Raw genomic sequence first — 23,341 nt, forward strand, 5'->3', positions numbered from 1 at the left:
CAGAGTCTTATTTTTAAAATAAGCTTTTATTAGAACAATTTTAAATCATGCCTGTATTTATCTGGGTTCAGAGTTCAGCAATCTTCTTCAATACTCTCTGTAATTTGAGATGATTAACATTTGGATCTTCCACCAAAAAGCATATTTCCCTGTAGAAGCAAACAAAGATTAACATTGAAAAGTACAAAGTTTTTAAAACCAGCTTCCATAACCTGTTATCACCCATATACTTACTTGAAGAGTCGCAAGGAAATAGTAGTCTTCTCAAATTCTTCAGCTTTCTTGTGTCCTTTCTGAATTATTTCCTCAGGAATCTCTGCTAGTCTTGCTGCATTAAATCCATAACTTTTTGGACAGGCTCCTTCAATAAACTTGTAGAGGAATGTGATAGTTTCCTGGCTTGGATCTTCACACTCATTCTCAACCATACAAGCCTACAAAGAGTTCACAATAGGGTACATTAGATCCTTTCACATTTATAAAACATTTGATACACAACACACCTTGTTACATAAGATTCCGCTCAGCTTGCTCAGTGGGCTACCCAGACTTTTAGGACCCGCCATATCATTAATCTCCTTGAGGAAAGGAAATCTGTCATCCATGGTCTGAACTACTGTGGATGTAATTCCAAATTCAAAGCAAGCACAATAGTCGAGTCCCCTACACCCAAACAGGTCAATTTGAAGCAAGCAATAAAAATGGGCCTTGCTAGTGAGATCCACATCTCCCAAGTGAACAAAGATGCAATAACATCATTTCTATAATCTAATCCTTATGAAATAAGGTAGTTATGAGACACACCAATAGGTTTGCAACACGTGCTATTTGGGCAGCAAAATTGGAAATACTTGTAGTCTTTCAGAATTGTTTGTGCAAGTGATGAGAGCTTGAGAAATTATGTTACAGGCAAATAAGATTTATCAGAGCCACGATTTAGACTAGATGGCATCCTATTTTGTGAACATGAAATTTACAAGATCAAAGCTTCTGCCATCTTTGCAGAGTGATACACTTACCATATGTCCTAAACTGACTGCAGAGGAATGAGAGAAATCTTCCACAAGGGAATGGTAGTGTGTTGAGAATAGAGTGCGGCACTTGGTATTTTCAGCAAGCTCTTTTACCACTGCACTAGCTATTGCAGTGCCATCATATGTTGCTGTACCACGGCCTGGGAAGAAAAAAAAAGACAACTCAAACAAAAATGAAAGGAAAATAAGACTCCAGTTTTACAGCCAAACCAGCGTGTATAAATCAACAAAGTTTAGGCAATTTTAATTTGCCAAGTTAATATAAGATGAAGTAAGGTGCCTGTACAGCAATACAACCTTGTCTTAGAAAAATGTGTTTCTAGTGAGGCAAGGATTTTGCAAGGGTGGGCTGAAGGTATCTATTTCAGTTACTTTAAACCCTAATGTAAGCAATCTACAAATAAACCTGGAAAAATCTTGGACAACTTGAAAGAAAAATTACAAATCAAGATAACTTCTGCACATTTTTTGGTAAGATAGAGGCTTACCAAAGAAAATACAGCTGACATGTATAATAAAGGTTCACATGATGAAATGAACAATATCAATAGATATGAATTTAACTTAGGCACAGAAAACAAAGTGTCCTAAGGCTGGATTTTAAAAAATCATGACATTCCCCAATAACACAGCTCTATCAGATCTTACAAAACTTGGAAGTAAATCTGACTTCAAGAGGACAGTTTGGTGAAACATATGGACACACAACCACCAATTAACTTTAAATGGTACAATTTTACAGGGAGTGCAGGAAGAGGTACATCCACAAATTGAATTACTCAGGACCGTACACTCATAACTAAAGACACAGTTCAAAAGCAACTTGTTACTTTGACCTTTTCACCTACAAACACAGGACCAGTTTTAGAGAGTACTTTAGAAAGGTCAAGGGAAAATAGTGAAATTACACATTTGAAGTGCATCTCAGACATGCAAACAGCTCCATGACAAAAACTGTCCATCAATGATTTCTGAAATTTGCATACCCTTCAGTGTAGAATGAGAGGAATGGAATGAATATCCAACACCTTTGACAAATTCAACATGTTCCAAAAGCAAATCCCAACTAATACTGGATAAATGGCAGCCAAATTGTACAAGAAAATCCCACAAAAGGAGATTCATGAGCATGTTATCTACATCAGAGCAGTGAATCTATGATCCATGGAGCAGAGACTGCTGAGCGGGGACCTGAGCAGTCAATGAAATCACTGACACCAAATTCATCCCAGTATCAAAATCATGTCACCATGACCAGGAACTAAACTGGAGCAGCCAAGCAAGTAATGTGGCTGCAACACTAGATCAAAGTTTGGGTATCCTGTGGCCAGTGAGTCAGCAGTGCCATGGAAAGTCACTTGCCCGCAGGAGCTCAACATCATCCAGCTCACAATGTACATTAACTACTGACAAACAAGCACAAAGCCCTAGCAAGACACACATAGCAGCCATTACCCAATTCGTCCAAAAGCACGAGGGAATGCCGAGTTGCATGTTGGAGGATGCTGGACGTTTCACTGAGCTCCACAAAGAAGGTGCTTTCACCTGCAACAGAGACAGTTCAAAACATTTCAACACCCAACCTCGAGGCATCTGTTGTAGATCAATGCATTTCCCTTCATTCCTTAGTAAATTGTGACGGGGATAGTTAAGTAGACCCACATCAGCTGGCAAAAGATATAAGAACTCCATCCCAGCAAATGCACAAACTACTCAAACTCAAATTGAAGTAATCCTTATACATTCTCTCTAAATATGAGTCACAACCTTGTTGCCTCTACAAGAAAATCCTTGTGAGCTAGTAATACATTCTTGTCACTAACTGAATATTCTGGACCTGAGGTTCATAGACCTCAATGTCTTTGACACCCAGAGAGGAACTTGCCACCAAAGCTCTCACCACTTAAGGTCTAAGAATAAGAGCTCATGTGTTTGTTGCTTAAATAGTTTATTGGCCAAAGCAGCAGCTCCAATTTTCCTTATCCACTGCTGCTTGTACACAGAGCTCCATAAACCAGGAGCATTGCAATAAATGTTTGATGGTGCAGAATTCCACTGAACCTGGTGGAAACTGACTGGAAAAGCTCTGCATTTAAAAAAAAATAATAAATTTCATTAAGTGGGAAGAAACATCCACACTTTGTTAATAACATTCTTTTCTTACCCGACATAATTCTATCTGAGGCTCCAAGGCGAGTGAAGACTCTGTCCACTGGGTTAAATTTGCAGCTTTCAGCAGGTACGTAGCACCCCAATTGAGCCATGATCACCAATAAGCCAACCTGACAAAACCAACCACAGGTTTCTATGTGTAGTTTCACAGGCTCCACTCATACCTCCAGTTCATGTTGCATTCATTCAACCCAACACCCTCCTACTGCATCCTTCCATGCTCACTGCAATCCTGGTATTCCCTGGAAAGTGCAGTGCAGTATTGGACTACGGGAGGTGCTGTTTATGGATGTGTGACATCCCATGATTACAGAGTGCGGGAGCAGTCCCATTAAGTCAGTACTTGCTTCCTTAACCAAATCCACGCAAAGATTATCAACCCAAAACATTAACACTGCTTGGCTCTACAAAGTAGCTGCCTGCTCTCTCAAGTATTTTCAGCAAGTTAGATTAAGCAGCCTCTGCAGTGATTTGCTTTGGGGGAATGCCCAGGCATAGATCTTGCTGTTTATTGTGCACTTTAGATTTCCTGCATGGTAGCAGCATACTTTGAGTAGATACTGTGCAAAAGGAATGTGAATGGTGCTACACAAACTATGTAAATAGCACCACATTCTGAAGGGTCCCGGTCTGAAACATCAACTGATTATTCCTCTCCATAGATGCTGCCTGACCGGCTGAGTTTCTCCAGCATTCAGCATAGTATTCTGCTGCCAAATCTCCCTCTTACCTGTCTCATGAGTGTGGATTTACCACCCATATTTGGCCCTGTCACAAGCAAGCAGGAAGCCTGTTGGTTACTGTGACCATTTTCTAAACCTTCAACATCCTCACAGCCAATCACCACATCGTTCGGGATGAAATCGCCCAGGAAGGTTTTTAAGATGCATGGATGTCGCGAGCCTCTAAGCTCCAGGAATGGCCGGGCTTCGCTGCTGACCAACGTTACGACGGGTCTGCACATGGGCCCCTCGCCACTCTGACTGTAGTGTGTTAGACTGAGCAAGACATCTGCAAGAGGAATGAGGAGAGTTAGCAGCTCAAAGGTCTATGAAATGCACCACCTGCAGAAGAGGTCTGAATCTTCCAGTATTTGGCAAATCCTTTTTGAGAAGTATTCTAGCCAAAGGTTGGTAGAAATTTTGAATAGGCGGCTTAAGTTCCATCAGACAGGAGAAAATGGATTGCGATGCCATTCAAATGACCGAGCAATTCTTTGAACTCCTCCCTCACCCACCTCAAGTTCAGTGAGGGGAGTAACTCACATCATAAGTCCCACCTTAGAGTAATGCAAATGTGAGCCAACCTGCCAGCCATCCTCAAAACTGATGATTCTCACAAGCGGTTTGCAAGAGGCCCATTACTTGAGCTCTGGGACAACTACCCTGGGCAGAGGAAGCAACAAGGTGGTCTCACCAAAAGAGTTTACAGCAGAGGCAGTTTGAGGTTTTGAGCAGGAAGCTGCAGCTTGGATAGGCAACAAAAAGACTCACCATAATCTGGGCATCTCTCTGCAAGTTCAGGACTATGTGGTGCATGCAACATATTCCCGGCCATTGTATTATCACCAGCTGGTAGGTTAACATGCAAAGGTTGGGACAAGTACAAAAAAAAATGTTCTGGAGGCTCTGCAGCCAGGTCCCTTGCAAAAGCGCGGGCACTGTTGTGGTCTGAAAACAAGCAGGGTGGTTATTTGTGATGGCCATCATTAGAGAATATATCTTGACCCAGAACAACTATGGTTCAGCAATTTGGATTAACTTCACTGATTCACAGCCAGATATAAACAATAACTGGACCATACACAAACAGAATCACAAGTCATCGGGTGGAGCTGTCACTCATCTTACAAAGAGATGCCCCCATATTTTGATGAGCCTTTACCTTGCCTATCCAACCCACAGCTTCCTGTTCCCAAGCAATTTGAAAACTCTTCAAACCATTCAAGGAGCTGAAACGAATTGGGATTGGAGAAGTTTGGCTAATGAAATACTCGGGGCAGACAGGATGGCAGAGCATTGGAAAACATTATCACAGTTACCCTAAAAATGTGACTGATAGACAGGGTACCACTGCACTGATGGGAGATTGTAAATCAATCAAACTGTAATAGAATATCTTCCTGTTTCAAAACAAAGATTTTCAATTTAATACGAAAGACAGATAACCAACTGTAGTTACTTTTGTATCTTAATTCAAGCAATGAAAATCGAGGCATGATAACTACTTCCCTGGTTAGCCAATATGTAGTCTAGGGCTCAGCACTGGAATCTCCAAGGCTTCTACATTTTTGGATGGCAGGTGTTAGCAATAAAATGATGTTATTTACACCACCTCCTGTGTAATCCTTTGTCATTTAATCTCTTCTATCTTCTAGCACCTTACCAACCTTTGGTATTATCCATAATCAAAGACCTCACCCCATCCCAGACATTCTTCTTTCTCCACTCTCCCACCAGGAGGAAGATTCAAAAGCATGGAGGCACTTACAAGGACAGCTTCTATCCTGTTGTTATCCAGCCAACGGATGGTCCTCGAGTAAAATAAAATGGATTCTTGATCTCACAATCCATCTTGTCATGATCTTGCCTTTCATGGTTTACTCTATCTAGCTGTTATCTTTATTCTGCATTGTTACTGTGTTACCTTGTTCTAACTCAATGTACGTGTAATGTTTGATTTGCATGAACAGTATGCAAGACAAACTTTTTACTGCATCTTGGTAGATATAACAAACACCAATACTGTCCTCTCCTCCCTTCCCGCTGCCCCCTGAACTGGCTTAAAACCTGCTCCATCTCCAACTCTCTACAGTTCTGATGAATGGCTCCAGAAATGTTAAATCTATGAGGCTTGGACCTTCAAAGACAATTCTCCTCTCCTAATGAGCCAACTGGCACTCATGGATTTATAAATTTTAAAAAGAGCTTGTATTAAAGAGCCGTACCAACAGATCTGCCTCAGCTGGTGGAACAGCCCACAATGAGGGGGTAAGAAGCTGCTACTGAGGCAGTCTGCCAGTTGGTTTAATCAGAAGCAAGAGAGAGTGGCACCCAATCACAACAACTGAGCACCCCCACTTCAGATGGGACAAGACAAAGGGTGTTTCGTCCTACAGCTCTCACACCTTAGGCCTCCCACGCTCATCCCAAGGACAAAAGCCCCAGCCAACACTCGACTCACCAAGAACGGCGACGCAGTCCACGGCTGCCTGCCAGTCTTTGTAGTTTCTGTCAAAGTTGTAGAAGAGCCTCCTCATGCAGTCCTGGAGGGCAGCATCCCGCCTGTCCTCAGCATTGCTCATTGCGTCCAACAGCTTCTCGATGGCTTTGGTCCAGTAACGCTTGAAGCCCTTCTTGGTGGATTTCAGCTCGTACTCCTCGGGCACGTGGCGGTCGGCCACGGCTTCTGGAACCTCCAGCTGGTAGCGGTTCCTGCCCGTGCCCCAGTACACCACGGCGCGGCACCCCAGCCTCTTGCGCTGCTTTTCCAGGTACTCCCGGAGGCTAGCGTCGGTTTCCTTGATATCAGCCAGTGCCTGATCGTAGTCCGGATCAAAGCCAGACTTGGGCGTAATCACTCCAGTGTTTTTCGCCTTCTGGTGATCGAAGGCCGTGTCCCACCTCTTCAGCTCGGCCGACAAGTCCGGGAAGAGGCCTTCGGAGCCGCTACCCTTCAGGCTCAGCACCTGCCTCAGGAGCTTGGATTTGAAGCCGTCCACGGACGACTCCATGACCTTCAGCACCTCCTGGAAGATTTTGAAACCCTCCAAGGCAGAGAGGAAGTCAGTAATCTTCTTCTTGCTGTACGTAGTCTCCTCATACAACACCGCCCGGCTGTCGGGATGGTCCTTGCTCTTCAGAGGCGAGCCGATGCTGTGAATCCGGCTCAGGAGCCGTTCCAGGTCGGGCACCTTTCTCAGCAGCTCCAGCACCTCAGTCACCTTGTCTGGCACTGCCATCAGGTCCTCGATGGCATTCAGGCGGTCATCGATGGCCGGGGGGTGGCAGAGGGGGGCACAGAGCCACTGCTTCAGGAGGCGCTTGCCAAAGTAGGTGCAGCAGCCGTCCAGCTGCTCGAGCAGGGTGCCCTCCCTCGTGCCCGTGGTGCTGTTGCGCAGGACCTCCAAGTTGGTGAGGGTGACCCCATCCAGGACCAGCCGCCGTCCGCTCCAGGCCGGCCCTGGCAGCCCCTGGGCCCCCACGTCCACTGGCACGTACTCCTCGAAGTTGCCCATGGACAGGAGCTCCTGGTCGACCAAGCACTTCTTCAGGTAGAACACGCAGGCGCCGAGAGCCGACAAGGCCAGTTCCCGCCCTTCTGCCGGGGTCAGGCCCAGCGCATCCGACTCGGCCACCATCCCCCGGATGGCCGGCGGCAAGGTGGCGCCCGGCTCCTCGCTGAAGTAGCCCTCCTCCGCCAGCACCTTCAGGGTCTTGGCGGCATCCCAGAACTGGGAGCCAGCTTGCAGCGTCTCCTGCGCGGCAGAGAGGAGGCAGCCTTTCAGGACCCTCCTGGTCTCCATCGAGGGGTTGCCCCTCTCGGTCAGCACCTGCACCGGGGCGTGGTGGGCCACCAGCATCCGCAGCCTGGAGCAATGGCGATCGTCCCGGAACTGACCCAGCCGGAACCTGCCGACAGAGGTGTCGACGAAGCAGACACCGTAGGAGCGGGGGTGGCCCGGTGAGTCAGCGTTCGCCGCCTCCCGCAGGCACAGGAGGTACTTGCTGCTGCCCTCCGAGGGGTTGCCGTCCAGGACACTGTACGTCTGCGTCCCCTGCGTGATAACCCGGCACAACTCCCGCCGCACCACGCGGTCAAACTTGGTGGGGTGCGCCATCGACCTGCAACGCGCCTCCATCATCTCGGGCGTCTCCGTCTGCTCCACCCGCGCCACCTTGTACCCCTTCTGGACCAGCGCGTCAGAGAAGCGGCCAAAAGCGATTTCGGGGAAACCGGAGTGAGCCCAAGTGCCCTTCATGTACATCAGGCCCAGCTCATTGACGGCTGTGACGGCATCCATGTGGTAGAGCTCATAAAACTTGCCGACCTTGTAGAAGATCACAGTGTCCAGCATCTGGGACTTGAGCTCCCACCACCTCCGCATGCCGGGCGTGCACTTGCTCATGAAGTCGTCTGGCACGTACAGCGAGGAGGGGTCGTAATCAGGGTGGTCTTCCCTTCGCCTCGCTGCGTCCTTCCTCTTGCCCGCTTTCAGCCACTCGAGCTTCTCGTGGTCCCACACGGTCGCGGTAGAGGCACCGCCCAGGCCCCCTCCACTGGACTGGCACTCGAAGGTCTCTGGAGCGGAGAACGCCGACAGCTTGGACTTGGTGCCCGAGGACACCGCGGCCGGTCTCTTTGGAGCTTCCGGGGGAGAACGAGATGGAGTCTTTGCAGTGGCTGAAGTCGCGCTGCGTTTGCGCTTGAAGGGAGTCTTTACTGGACTCTCAGGATCGGTCTCCGTTTCGGGCTCACTGATGTCGTTCTCATCGACGCCACTGCTGCACTCGTCGCTGCTCCCCTCCTGCTGGTCCGGTTTAAACTCTTCCTCTGAGCTTTCAACATCACTGTCCGACTCAACCACAATCCGCCTCCTTTTGGCCTTGACGCAGGCCAAACGTGTCGCCCGTGACTGCCGTTTATTTGCTTTATTCTCATCTTCGCTGTTATTCTCTTTGTCTTCCTCGCTTGCTATGGACGGACCATCGACCTAGAAAGCAAGACTACAAATTTACTTGATCTTCTGACTATCCCAAACAGACAAAAAGCTGGGATTTGTCTACTGCTGCCAAAAGTCCCTTAGGCTCGATCAGCTGTGTCAACTGAGATGCCCATCTGTATGAATCCCATAGCCTTCCACTCTTTTCCTATCTGCATCTAAATATTTTAATTTTGAAAAGCACTGTGATTATACCCAAGTCTACCACCTTCTCTGGTAGCTTATTTCATATACTCACTCTGTGGAGGAAAATAAAATTTGCTGTCCTTTAAATAGTTCCCCTCTCACCTTAAACCTACGTTCCCTGGTTTTAGATTCCCCTCCCTGGAATCCCATGCGCTCCACTGTCTAGACAAATGGGTACATCAAAACCCTTGCCAAAGGTGTAGTGTAGTGTAGAGTAGAGTGGAGTCCTCGTGCAAGACTCCCAGAAGGTTAATTTACAGGCTGAGTCTGTGGTACAGAAGGCACATGCAATGTTGGCATGAGTTCAAGGGGAATAGAATATAAAAGCAAGTAGATAATACTGAGCCTTTATAAGACTAGTCAGGCCCCATATTTTAGAAAGAATGTGTTGTCATTGGAGAGAGTCCAGAGGAGGGTCACAAGGATGATTCAGGGAATGAAGGGGTTAACATACGAGGAGCGTTTGGCAGCTTTGTGCCTGTAATCACTGGAATTTAGAAGAGTGTGGGGTTCTCATTGAAACCTACCAAATGTAGAAAGGACTAGATGGGGTGGAAGTGGGGTGGATGTTTCCTGTGGTGGGGGTATCCAGTACCAAAGGGCAGCCTCAAAATCGAGGGGCAACCCTTTAGAACAGAGATAAGAGGATTTTTTAAATCCAGAGTAGTGAATCTGTGCAATGCTGTGCCACAGACTGAGGCAGTGGCCAAGTCTGTGGGTATATTTAAGGTGGAAGTTGGTTGTTTCCTGATTGGTCAGGGTATCAGAGGATATGGCGATAAGGCAAGTGTATGGGGTTGAATGGGATCTGGGATCACCCATGATGGAGCAGACTTGATGGGCTGAATGGCCTAATTCTGCACCTATGCCTTATGGTCTTATACCACCTGGTTCACTCCTCCAGCTTGCAAGGGTTCCTCCAGATATTTCCAGCCGTTCAGTAGCTGCCCATCACCAAGGTTAAGTACAGTTCCCTCTCTCGCAGGGCTCTAGGTTTAAAAACACTTCCTAGGTACATTTAATAAATACAGCAGGGCACCACGGTAGTGTAGCAGTTAGCATGACGACAACGGAGTCAGGGATTCTGGAATTCAGAGCTCAATTCCGGTGCCATTCTGCAGTGAGTCTGCGCATTTCCCCGCGGAATGCGTGGGTTTTCCCTGGAAGCTCCCCCTTTGGTCCAAAGGTGTACCAGTTAATAGGTCATTGGAAATTTACCCACGATTAGTCTAGGGGTCATCATGTTTATCGGGGAATTGCCAGGCTTGAAGAACTGGAGGGGCCCACTCCACTGTGTATCACTAAATAACCAAAAAGAAACGCCACCTGGACCCTTCTCATTAATACTGGAAAACCCTGAAACCTGTCAGTATTATAATTTTATTACTTTTACACCCTATTGTTATTTGCCTACGTACCTGCTCTTCCAAATCCTACCGACTATTTAGAAGGCTATCTAATCCCAGAGTGATCATCCTCTTCCTTTTACTGTAAACTTCATCTGATGATCCTCCAGCGGACCCTCTCCACCCAACCCCAATTCCACTCTTATGCTCTCCTTTTCCAGCGGTGCAACACTCCTTCACACCCCCACCCAAAAATCCCATTACCCGGGAGCACTGAGTTTCCGGCAACAACTTCCGTGCTTGCACAGCATTGCAAACCCACCTGCTGACTAACGCTCCGAGATCGCTCTTACCTGAATGACTCCCTGCATTAAAACAAACGCAGTTAAGCCCACCAGCCCCCATAGGAACCATTGTTCACACACCTGTGAATGGCTCATTCACATACCTCCATTTTTTCACCTTCATCATCATCATCACTGTCTTCATCTTCTGGCTCAGAAGGTTCAGTGCACACTGCCAATTCTAAACGCTTCTCTCTCGGTTTCCGAAGGGCGTTATCTGCATCAACAATTGCCCTGCGGATTTCAGGCTTTCCACTAAAGTAGACACCACCTCTCTGAGCCTCTTTACAATCAGAACCTGCAAGTTCAAAAGATATTTCACAGTAAACTGTCCAGCAACTTGTCGGCCATGAGGGACGGGAGCAGAATTAGGACCACTTGGCCCATCGAGTCTTCTCCGTCATTTCATCAAGGCTGATCTACATTCTCTCTCAACCCCATTCTCCAACCTTCCTTCCATGCCTTGACTAATCAAGAACCTATCAACCTCTGCTTCAAATGTACCAGATGACTTGGCCTCCACAGACACCTGTGGCAGTGAATTCCAGATACACCACCCTCCAGCTAAAGAAATTCCTCATCTTCATTCTAAATGATTCATTTAGATTCATGCAGCTCAATGTTCCAGCGTTCCACTGTTTGAGATGTGATAGACTGGAGGGATTAAGGGCGGGGTGTGGCATTACTAGTCAGGGAAAATGTCACACAGGAACAAGGTCGCTGTGCTTGATAATTCAACAAGTTTTCAAAGTAAGCAGGGTTAACCGTACCAGGATAGATCTTGCAGACAAATGTTTTGAAAGCAACATACAGGTTTCCCCCACTATCCGAAGGTACAGCGTTCCTATGAAACTGTTTGTAATCCAAAATGTCATAAAGTGAAGAAGCAATTACTATTAATTTATATGGGAAAAATTTTTTAGAGCGTTCCCAGATCAAAAACAAACCTACCAAATCATAACAAATAACACACAAAACCTAAAATAACACGAACATATAGTCAAAGCAGGAATGATATGATAACTTTACACCCTATATAAAGTAGAAATATTGTAGGTACAGTGTGGTTTCACTTATCAAACTTGGGAAGGCAGCGAGCTGAAATCGATTTGGAGAAAAAAAAAATCAGCACATACATGCATACGCACATACACGCAAACAACTGCCCGCACAAGGTTTCATGGTCATTGTAGTCTTTCTCGGGGTAAACACACATATGAAGCGGGCGTCTTTTTTCGTAAAAGTGAAACTCCTCTTTGGTTCGCGAAAACAGGTACTAATGCAAGTCTTTCGTAACAGCGAGTTGTCATAAAGCAAACATTCGAAAAGCAGGGGCCACCTGTACTACAGGAGGAGAAGAAAAGACCAGAAACGCCAGAGAAAGAGGCAGGTGAGGCAAGGTGCAATGTGTGGATTTCTGAATCAGTCAGTTATGGCAATGTTATGGGGAGGAGTTCAAGAACAGCAGTGTGGAAAAACAGGTGAAAGTGGATAGTGTTGTTAATTGGCCACGAACAGGACAAGGCCATGGGACTTCTTGATAAAACTTTAATTGACTCATGACCCTAATCCCCCACCACCTCTCATCGCCAACATATATCCCTTAACACCCCTAGTTATCCAACTTAGATGTCTAATACCAGAGGGCTTGCACTGAACGAGAGAGGGGGTAGGTTCAAAGGGGATTAAGAGGGGCAAGTTCTTTTTTTAAAACTCAGAGTCACGGATGCCTGGAATGCACTGCCTGGTATGGTGGTAGGAGCAAATATATGAGAGGCTTTTAACAGATGTTTGGATAGGAATATGGATGCAAGGAAGAGGAGAGATATGGACATGGTGTAGGTAGGAAGGATTAGTATTTGGGTGTTTTGGATTTGCTTTTCAGCTGGTTTTACACAACCTTGTTGGCCAAATAGCCTATTCCTGTGCTGTACTTTCTATATTCTAGATTAATTAACACAACATCAACTGTTAATCACAGAATTACAAGCTTCACCTCCGAAGTTACCAACAGTGCAGCCCAGGGCACACTTAAACTTCAGCTCACAGCTCAGGTTTGATGCACACTCTGGTGCTCTCCCCGTGGAGTCTGCACGTTCACCCCGTGACTGTGTGGCTTTTCCCGTTCCTCCCGTATCCCAAGCTTTGGACAAGGTAGAGAACTGAGCAGAAGTCTCAGTCACGTATGCATAGCGAGGGTACTCAAGACTTCAGTAGAGTACTGCAGTAATCTTACTGTACTGCTGCCACAAAAACAAATCTCATTACATATGTGAGTGATGATAAGCCTGATTCTGAATTATGGACTGAGAGTAGGAAGGGGACCGGGAGAGGGGAATCGTGGTTGGGAAAAGGGGAAAGGAGAGGGGAGGAAGTGTGGAGCACCAGAGAGATATTCTGCAATGATCAATTGCTTGGAATCAAATGACCTTGCCTGGTGTCTCAGGGCTGGGTGTGTCTGAACCAGCACCAAACCCACCCGGCACCCCTCCTCTGCCACCTGCCACCCACTCTCACTACCCCCAACGTTTTTGCTCCTGCCAGATTTACAAACATGCTCTCTGCCCAACGTTAACAAATACAGCACTGAAGAAAAGACTTAAGCACCCTATGCGTCGAAGACTTTTGCACGGTACTGTGTGTGGCAACAAAAACATCAGGGCATGTTTTTGGGCATGAAGAGTATCTTTACAGGGAAAAAAGGGGGAATTACATGAGCCCAATGAAGCAAATGGCCTCCTTTTAGACCATGAGACACAGCAGCAGAATCTGGTCCATTGAATGTGATCAGCCGTTCATCATGGCTGATCTTTTCTTTCCCCTCCTCGGCCTTCTCCCCATTGGCTTTGATGCCTTGGCCAATCAAGAACCTGTCAATCTCTGCCTTAAATAGACTCAACATCTGCCTTTGGTATTAAATTCTACAAATTAACAAAATTACCTACTCAGCACTCTCTCCAAGGCCAATACACCCTTTAGATGATGCCAAGAAATGCACAGGTGTGATCAAACTGGGTCTTTTACCACACTTCCACTCCCCTAGACACAAGTCAGCACTTCATTAACCTCAAATCAATTTCAGCACAAGATCACCAAGCCTGCTTTGACTGCCATGCCAGTTGGAAAGCATTGGGTAATTGGAATTCAAAGCACAGCACAGACTGCACTGTCTGGGCACTGGAGAATGGGATCAGAGGTCTGATGCTAAGCTGGTAGCTCTACTTCATCAGCAGTTGAACCATGGTGCAGGAACAGCTGTCGAATCAAGTTAGCAAAATGATTTGCACCAATCTCTTGTAAAAGCTATTTTAAAAAAAAACCATCAACTAGGATAAACAATTAAGGCAATTTTGTCTAGATTACCCACATCCTGAGAACATGCAGGAGGGAAACAACGTGCAAACAGGGCGCTGTTGGCATAATATTCATAACTGCATACTGGTAACTCATTTCTATCAAAGGGTACTAAATGAGCAGTCAGATTAAAGCATGCATTGAGGGTTGAGGAACCTCTGAACTCACTGTTTAGGAAATTTTCAACTGCAAATTACTCCAATTAAAAAGTAGTTCTGTCATGGCTAAACTACCAAGGGGTTAATGCAACCAGAAACTAGCACCAATTTTTCAAAACAATATGGATGCTACCATCAGTCAGTTCAAAGGAAGATTTTGGGTTAAGACAAAGACGATAGATTTAAACAGTCTACAAAATCCAAACAGTTGAATACTCATAAAGAATCTCTGGGTTGTAGATATGCGCTCTGACAATAAATCTTACTTTGAACATGATCACAGTATGTGTACACAAGCTTGAACAAGTAACTCAACAATCCTACACGTGGACACATTACCAGAAGGCGCTCAAACATGATAAACAAATGCCAGTGGAAATGTGAACTTCAGATCTTGCAGCGCAGCAAAGATCCTACATTACTCTACACGAATTGGCAGGTAATCCGTACCCTGGGAAGTTCTCAGCAATTGACTATTTAAAGTCGAGAATAGAAGAAAATATCACAAAACAGCAAGCTGATACTTTCAAGGAACCCAGCGCATATAAACCCTTATTAACATCTGTGGTAAACTATGTGTATACCTGTCTGGACACGCCCCTCTGCTGACTGCTCCTGTGGCTCCTCCCACAGACCGCTGTATAAAGGCGATTGGAGGCACTGCTCCCCCCTCTGTCTCCAAGATGCTGTGCTCCGGTTTGCTGCTAATAAAAGCCTATTGTTCACCTCCCATCTCCGGGAGTTACTGATGGTGCATCAACATCCAAACTGAAATACCTCAAACTCATTTATCAAAGGACAGTTCTACCTTGCAGTTTGGGCTGTGTCTGACCTCATGTGCCAGCAATGAAACCTTCAGAGAAGTAGGCATTGTATGTCCTGGCTTACCTGTGTACATCTTTACATACTTCACACTGACCCAGCCTCTTGTTGGAGGTTGATCGAAGAACTGGACATGAATACGAAGAGACTTCCCTTTTCCCCTGAGGTGCTCCTTGGTAGTGGGATGATTATAAACTAGACTTGGCCACCACGGATAGCCTTCCATCTTGGCCCACACTAGATCGCCAGGTGTAAAATCACATGTTTGACTGCAAGTTAACAGGACGATAGACAGACATTAATTACCCTTTGTACAACTGGCTTTTCTTTTGCCAATATTTTCAAACCGCAGCTGCGGGCTGTAAATTTGTCCACATTGCCGAACTCTAGTCAAAGTTGCTGCACCAAAACACAACCCCAGATTACATTTTATACAACACGAGACTCACAATCTCAAAACCCCAGTTATTACACCAATAGGTTTCAGGTCTCCGGGCACCAACACCTCAAGAAGGCAACATCCAAAGATTCCCTCCCCCCACCCCCCAAAAAAAAAATGCAGGTCACCTTATCCGCTCACAGCTTGAGGTACATTAGTCCCACAACACCAGGTTCAAGAACAGGTACTTCATTTCAGCTACTGGTTCTTGAACTAAACGGCCAAACCTTCATCACAGCAGATTAACAACACTGACCACTTCGGTTACTTTACACTGGAAAATTAGACTTTGTTGGTTTTGCTCTAATAGTGTCCTTTATTGTAAAAAAAAGTCTATCATTTATATTCAAATGTATGTTATTCTTGAGGATGCTGTTTAAATAGTAGAACGAGCTTTCGCTGTTGCTGCAAATAATTTTTTAATTGCATTCACGTACTTCGCACAAGACGGTGACCGTACAGAGCACATCATAAACATCACGAGCCACGAGGTAAACGCAAAAATACAAGGACTTTCCATCTCTACTATCTTCCGAAACGTGTCAATACTGCCATCCACATGGCTTTACAAACAAAATGAGATGGCTCTCCCAGTTATCCCCTTCTCCAAAGGCTTATTACCATACCAGGTAGCCTACAATACACCACTGGGTGACATGAAGTTTCCTGGACCAATAACAAACGCACGCATGGAAAATAAAATCACAACCAGCCCATGTTTTGCAAAGCTCGCCAAGCCGCTCAAGGCTGCCAGCGGCCTCCTAGGCCTCCGTCTGTTCTCTGCTACTGAGCCGGTCACGGACCAACAGCGAACCCACCTCCCTCCCAAATTCCCATAGAAAGCTCTATGCCTACTGCCCAAACCGGAACTCCAGGCCTTACCTCAGGGTGGTCGTCCGGGGACTCGCCGCCTGTTTGTGGGCTGCTTTCGCTTCCCTAGTGAAGAAAGGGCTGGAGGAGGGAGTAGTGCGGAGCTTCTTGGGCGGGCTCCGGCGGGTCTTGCCCGCTTCGCTGTCACTGTGCTTGACCACTTCCCGGTCATTACCGGCCTTCTTTGCGGGCGCTGTGATGATCTCGGGTCCCGACCCACTCCGGGTGCTGAGTGGCGGAGACTTGGTAAAGAAGCTGAACAAGGTCCGCTGCTTGGCCATGGCGCGGGAACAGCACCACAACCCGGTCCGGTCCCCAGTGCTGGCGGGAAAAAGGAACGTAGCATCAGAGGAAGGAACGCCGAATGTTGCCCCAGCCAATCAGCGATTAGCACCGCCCCCTTTTCTTGGGATCGGTGGGTCGGGCTGCTCTATGTTCCCGCGCAACCTGACTCACCAATGCCCCACTGAAGAGGTTTAAGAACGGAAGACGTTTGTTTATATTTCATTTTGAAATGCTTTAATATCATAGAATCACATAAGAGTTATGAAGGGAAAGAAACTATTAATCATGTGCCAATCGAAAGTGAGGCGCTCAGCCTAATCCCACCTTCTCACACTAACCCTAGAGAAATATACTGCGCACGGAAACAGCCTGCTTCATTTTAACCCTTCATTTCTTATTTTCATTCTGCCACCTTCCAATTGTTTTCCACCAGATTTTACACTACTACAATTTCCAGTAGTTGTTTTAATTATCTTAGTAGTGTTGGAGAGAGAGGTGGTCATCGGTAGCTGCAACTTCCGTGCGGATAGCACCCAGGATCAGGATTGAACCCTCTGTTTTAGGCGCTGCGAGACGGCGACTCCACTAGCTGAGCCTTGGTTTCTTTTTGTATATCTGATGAAGGATTTTGCCACCTTTTGGATGCCAAAGAATTCTCATATCCTACGTTAACCTTTTACAAATAATTTATCATCTGCATCGACTATTTCATTGACACATCTACAGAGGGACTCTTCAACCTGAGAGGTCCATGTCGACCACGGTGCCCACCCAACTAGGCCCAATTTCCTGCATTCAGCCACATATTCCTCTAAGCCCCACTGCTCCTATCTAATCAAGCGCTTCCTAGATAATACTACCTACCTGCCTCAAGCATTTTTCTGGCAGTTTGTACCACATACTCACCACCCTCTGTGTGGAAAAGTTGCCCCCAGTGTTCCTTTTAAAATTTCCCCCTCTTACCCAAAATTAATGCCCTCTAGTTCTTCTCTATGCTCCTGATAACAAACATTTCTATTAGGTTGCCCTCATTCTGCTATGTTACAAGGAATAAAGACCAGGCCTGGCCAACCTCTCCCTGAAACTCAGGTCTAGTTCTGGCAGCATCCTTATAAATTATTTTGCACTTTTAACCACATCTTTCCTATAATAGGGTGACCAACATGTACTTTGTGGCCTCATCAAAGACCTGCAACATACAGGGTGGAATGGACTGCCAGCTGGTGGAGCCCCACTGCAGGTAGTCCAGCCTGCCAACCTATTGTTTCCTTTCCATCCATTAACCAGGTTTCAGTCAATGCTGGTACGTTACCCCACCCCAACCCTGTGGGCTCTTGTTCACTAACCTTCTACTTCGGAAAATCTAAAAGTACCACCACTACTGCTTCTCCCCCATCAGCGGTAGAAGCAATATGCTCAAAGAACTCTAGAAGTCAAATCCCACAGAAAATAATCTTTTTGACAAACAGGAGAAAATCTGCAGACTCTGAAAATCCAAGCAACACACACAAGGTGCTGGAGGAACTCAGCAGGCCAGGCAGCATCTATGGAAAAGAGTACAGTCGACGTATCGGGCCGAAACCTTTCAGCAGGACCTTAACCTTTTCTGACCTTAACTTCACTTTTTCCCCTCCTGTGCAACCCTTTCCCATTTACATCCATGATGCTTCTAATCCTCTCCACCAGTTCAACTGTTTCCACTTAATCTGACTTCTACCAGCAAATCTACATCATGGACTTGTAATCTCTGTAAGCTCTATCTCGAACTAGGATGGTCTGTGGACCATTTCAGATCTTACCCATTCTCTGCCCCCACAGCTCTCCTTATATTGAACAACTCCTTCTACAGCTATCCATGAGCTTCCTGAATTTGCTGAAGAACAGGGTGGCAGCAGTCAAAAGGGCAGGGGAGAGTGATGGGACAGAAAAAAAGCCCTGGGTTATCTTGTTGTCCATGATGCTTCTTGCATGTGGTTGCTAGTGAACACATCCTCGCAGAGTTTGACTTTCTCCAGTCAAACTTGATGGGGGGGGGGGCACGATGAAGTACAATGATGGCATTAAAAAGCATACTAGTGAGTTTTCTATATTATTAATGCAGAATGATGCATTAAGCCTATGGAGTATTTATAGTTACATATCTAATTGTAAATGATAGAAAACTTGGTCAATGTGGTATATAATATTCAATTTCTCCACCCAGGTCTGTGATAATGTGCTCAGGATCTTGCTTAGAAATATACAATTATTTGCTTCCATGGAAACAGTTCATTATCTTCACACTTCTTGTTCTATTAAAAGTCATACTTGCATTTAAAAACAAAAAAGAAACAATTGTGTTCAATGGAATTAGCGAAATTATCAACAGTTCTACTAGTTAATTGACTTTATGGTGCTTTTTGTGACCTTGGGACAACCCAAATTGCTTGGCTTTGAAGCACAGTTGGTGATATTTCTGTAGGAATCCGGTACTGTGACGGGCTAGTTAGCTGTGATTTCACTTCTTGAATTGAAGTGCTATGAAATAAAAAATTGCTTGCATCTAGCATTTTAATTGCAATTGAAATGTCAACAGAAGTTGAATAGTTCTTGTTGAAAAAGCCATTCTTCAATATCAATAGATTTTGATGTCAGTTCTCTGTAGAGGGTGCTGTGACTCAGGAAATTGCCTGGCACTATCTGCTGGTGCACTGCCTACTGTAAAGTGTGAAATTCATACAGTTAATTTCTTGAGCCGCTCTTCAGCATGGGTTCACATTTTCACCAAAAGCAGGCAATCTTCTTTCAGATCAATGTGATTACTGGCCTTCAGAAGATGCATGGATGCCCATCTCAAATATACCTAGGGAGATCTTGGCAGGGAAAAAAAAACAAACTTGTTTTTTTCTGATCTATTTTTAAGATCTTTTTGCCACCACGAGGACTTGCTATATATCACAAATGTGGATTCCCTAGAAAAATGGTGGAGCAAGACCAGCTTCCACACTTTTCCCAGTGATCCTGTAACTGACCAGAAGAAAGGCCTCTGGTCTAACTACGCTGTCTGAACAAGTCAAGTCAAGTCAAGTCACTTTTATTGTCATTTCGACCATAACTGCTGGTACAGTACATAGTAAAAATGAGACAACATTTTTCAGGACCATGATGTTACATGACACAGTACAAAAACTAGACTGAACTACGTAAAAAACAACACAGAGAAAAGTAAACTAGACTACAGACCTACACAACGAGAAGCTCATCATGAGGCACATCAAGACCCTGCTGCCCCCTCACTGGACCCCCTGCAGTTTGCTTACTGTCCCAACCATTCAACAGATAACACCATTGCCATCATCTTCCATCTGGTGGCTAGCCCAGCCCAGCCTCTGAATTACATTTTAGATGTTAAATTTAGAAGACTAATAGTCTTGAATCTCAGTTCTGTGATGAGAATCCAATGGGTTACAGTTCTCAAAAATAAAACAGACACACAATTGCTCCATAGGGTCGAATGTTCTGGAATGCTTAAAGCAAATATCTTAGTTCAGGTCTTATTGTTGGGAATTGAAGCTGAACTAACTCAATGGAGTAACCACCATTTTTGTCAATGAAACCCACTGCAAACACACTTGTGGAGGGAATGAACGTTTTGTGTGGTTAAGATGCCAGTCATGTGGGTTGCTTTCTCTTGGGTAGTGATTATAGTGCTTTGGCTCTGAATATTTTGTGATCTGTTTACTAACCATCTGGACCTTCCTCCATGTTTCTGAATGCAGTTTACTCAAAATCAGCTTCCTAAGGTCTTGCCTAATACTGATGCTGAGCATAAGTTGAAGGTCAGTAACTTTGAGTGCCTGCAAATCCCATTGAGTGCTCTCCTTGAAAAGCATAAGTTGAGTGAAAGAGATTTAATTACAAGAAATCAAATTTCCCAGTGATGCATTTTAAAGCAATGCCTATTTTCTAGGAGTACCTAACCGCTTGGAGATTCTGATTCAGGGAGAGTCGTTAGTAGTCTGCATGTATAGAAAATGAGTTCAGGGCATTGTAGATTTTATCCAAGAAAATAGCGAGTGAAGTTTAACAGCCCCCAAGATTTGCACATTGCCTGCTGATTTTCAGGAGATCAAATCCAGCCAATGCTCACTACCTTCTACCAATATCATGAGTGGCTAGCTCCAGTTAAAACCAATTTGGTGAAAGTCATTTTGTACCTCTTAAACAGGAGGTGCATTGTGGCTGCAGTGGACATTGGCAGCCATTCTACAAGTGAATCTGGACTTCTGGTCAAGGTGGCACCTGCTTACAATTCTCCTTCAGTCAACATCTTCTGGATAGATCATGAAATATATATTTCACCTCTTTAATGTCTTTTGCATTTGTTTTCCATCTGGAATGCGATTCTGGAACTGTTGGAGCCTGGTTGGAGATCGTTCGGATGTTTCAGTGCTTTGCAGACACTGAGAGGGTTTCGGGAGGCAGAGGCAGGGAGTGGGAACTTTGTGGTGAGCAGGCTGCAAACTGATGTTTGACTCTATTTCACAAATTACAACTTCCATTGTTCACAATTAAAACGACAAAAAAAATTGAAACGCCAGCTGCCTGCCTTTTTATCACTGGGGGATCGCTCTGCTGCCAGAGAGGGGAGACTGCTTTTTTTTCCACTGGTGAGATTGCTCTGCTATGGAGAGGGAATACATTGCCCAGGTTCTCTACATATTGGATGTGGAATTGGACTGTGGACCTTTTCTCAGTCTTATGGGTTTTTTTGTATTCTGTGTTTTTCGCCTGCTCTTTCTCGTTTCTTTTTTCTGTGCGGGGGGAGGGGGATAGTGCTGCCATTCTTTTCTTTCTTGTGTTTGTACCTATCTGGAGAAGAAATATTTCAGAGTTGTATACTTTGATAATCAACGAACCTTTGAATAATGACATAACATAGGAATGGGCAAACTCAGGTGTTCCAGAATGCTGAACTTCAGAACCTGTGGGAGAGCACAACCATTGAAGTAGAAGCATTGACGTGGAACTAGGAGGCTCCTCCACTGGAGGAGGGGAATAGTCCCAGAGGTCAAATTCTTGAGTGTCTGGATGCAGTGCTTTATTACATCAAAAAAGCAGCAGAAGTAGGCGATTCAGCCCCCGCATTTCTCCACCAAATCTTCACTGACCCCATATCTCTAGATTCCTATATCATACAGCATTCAGTCAATAATTCTTGTATGTATTCAGGAATTGAATCCACACAACCTTCTTGGATAAATAATTCCATAGATTTACTGCCCTGTGGGTGAAGAAATTATTTCCCTCCTTGGTGATGAGTGGCTGACCACTCATTTTGAGTCCGTGACCACCGATTCTAGAAATCCCAGGAATTCTGTCTGGAATGCTTCAGTGAGATTACCTTTCATTCTTCTTACCCACCCAACAACTCCCAAGAAGGATCAAGGCCAGTGAATGCATTTTCAGATGCCACATTTCACCCAACGCACCATAGTGTCTGTCACCGGAGGAGGCAAGAGTTAAGCAGTAGGTACATGCAATCTTGCATGCCCAACTGTAAGGTAGAAACCATCCATTGCTGATGATGTGGACTACTGTGGTGTGGCACAAATTTAGGACATCCTCGGATAAGAAACTCTTCTTCAAATCCCAAATACCGTCAACCTACAATCTTCTTTGATTAACAAGCAACCATGCACCTCCAAGTCTTTCCTCACCACAATCTAACACCATTGATTCTTGTCTCTCAGGTACACATGACCAAGGGATGGAGGCTCATTGAGGAGATTAAGGCAAAGCATCACTCCTTTTCGCACACGCAGCCACTAACCGGGATGTAACTTAAGAGGTGAATTCCACATCTGGTGGGGCATTGGTATGAGCAATCTTCCAGCAGAGACGGGACATGGAAAGATCAGACACCAAGAGGTCAGAGTTCTGCTCTGTTGAAGACACAGTCAGAGAAAGCCACAGAAGACTGCATTCTAGGTACATTGGCAGACCCCAGTGAGCAGTGGCAGTAGAATCCAATGCCCACATTACCATATTTATATATCTATTTTAACACAGTTTGAAGTCAACTTTCCAGCATAGAAGTGATGGTCAGCCTGTTTGGTGCATATGCAATGCCCGGCATGATGTGGCACCAGAGCTGTGGCGTCCATTACAACACACACAGAAGTAGCCAGTCTATATCTGAGTCACGCTCGTACAGCTATAAAATACAGTGTGGCAACGAACCTACAGATTGTCACAGTACCCAGCAATCTAGCTGCCAACGTCTTACTGGGATTGGTGAGGCAGCAAGCCAGGAGCACAGCTGTGGACCATGTCATCTCTCAGCAATTCATCCTCTCACTCCCTCTGTTGGGCTGCCTACATTACGCTGAGGTGTCCAGAGGAATGCTAGAGGTGGACCTCCTGGACCTATCTTTTACAGCATGGCTTGTTCATTAGGTATGCTTAGTTAGTGGTAGCTTTTGGTTTTTACATTGTAACTTGAACTTGAACCTGTGAACTGAGAGCCTCATTGAAGTCTCTTCCACGACAGTGAACACTGCGTTAAGGTGTTAGGGGAATTGCTGCCTGTACATCTAGGGCAGGGCTTAACATATGATGTCTCTGGAA

The 23,341-nt window shown here is 45.4% G+C and overlaps 1 protein-coding gene across 2 annotated transcripts; it reads right to left on the reverse strand.

Moving 5' to 3' along the window:
• Window positions 1-8: 8 nt before the first annotated feature.
• msh6 (mutS homolog 6 (E. coli)) lies at window positions 9-16,804 on the reverse strand. 2 transcript variants are annotated; one of them, XM_059985701.1, is made up of 10 exons: window positions 16,460-16,804; window positions 15,205-15,407; window positions 10,909-11,102; window positions 6,390-8,919; window positions 3,937-4,217; window positions 3,199-3,316; window positions 2,490-2,579; window positions 1,020-1,174; window positions 235-434; window positions 9-149 (listed from the first exon to the last, which is right to left on the reverse strand). In XM_059985701.1, the coding sequence occupies exons 1-10, from the start codon at window positions 16,726-16,728 to the stop codon at window positions 68-70; spliced, it is 4,122 nt and encodes a 1,373-aa protein (XP_059841684.1). In that variant the 5' UTR covers window positions 16,729-16,804; the 3' UTR covers window positions 9-67. The 2 variants fall into 2 exon arrangements, with proteins under 2 accessions (XP_059841684.1, XP_059841685.1); XM_059985702.1 differs by lacking the exons at window positions 6,390-8,919; window positions 10,909-11,102 and having other exon boundaries at window positions 16,460-16,803.
• Between the last annotated feature and the right edge of the window lie 6,537 nt (window positions 16,805-23,341).

This window comes from Hypanus sabinus, chromosome 12, assembly GCF_030144855.1.
Source record: "Hypanus sabinus isolate sHypSab1 chromosome 12, sHypSab1.hap1, whole genome shotgun sequence".
Taxonomy (NCBI): domain Eukaryota; kingdom Metazoa; phylum Chordata; class Chondrichthyes; order Myliobatiformes; family Dasyatidae; genus Hypanus; species Hypanus sabinus.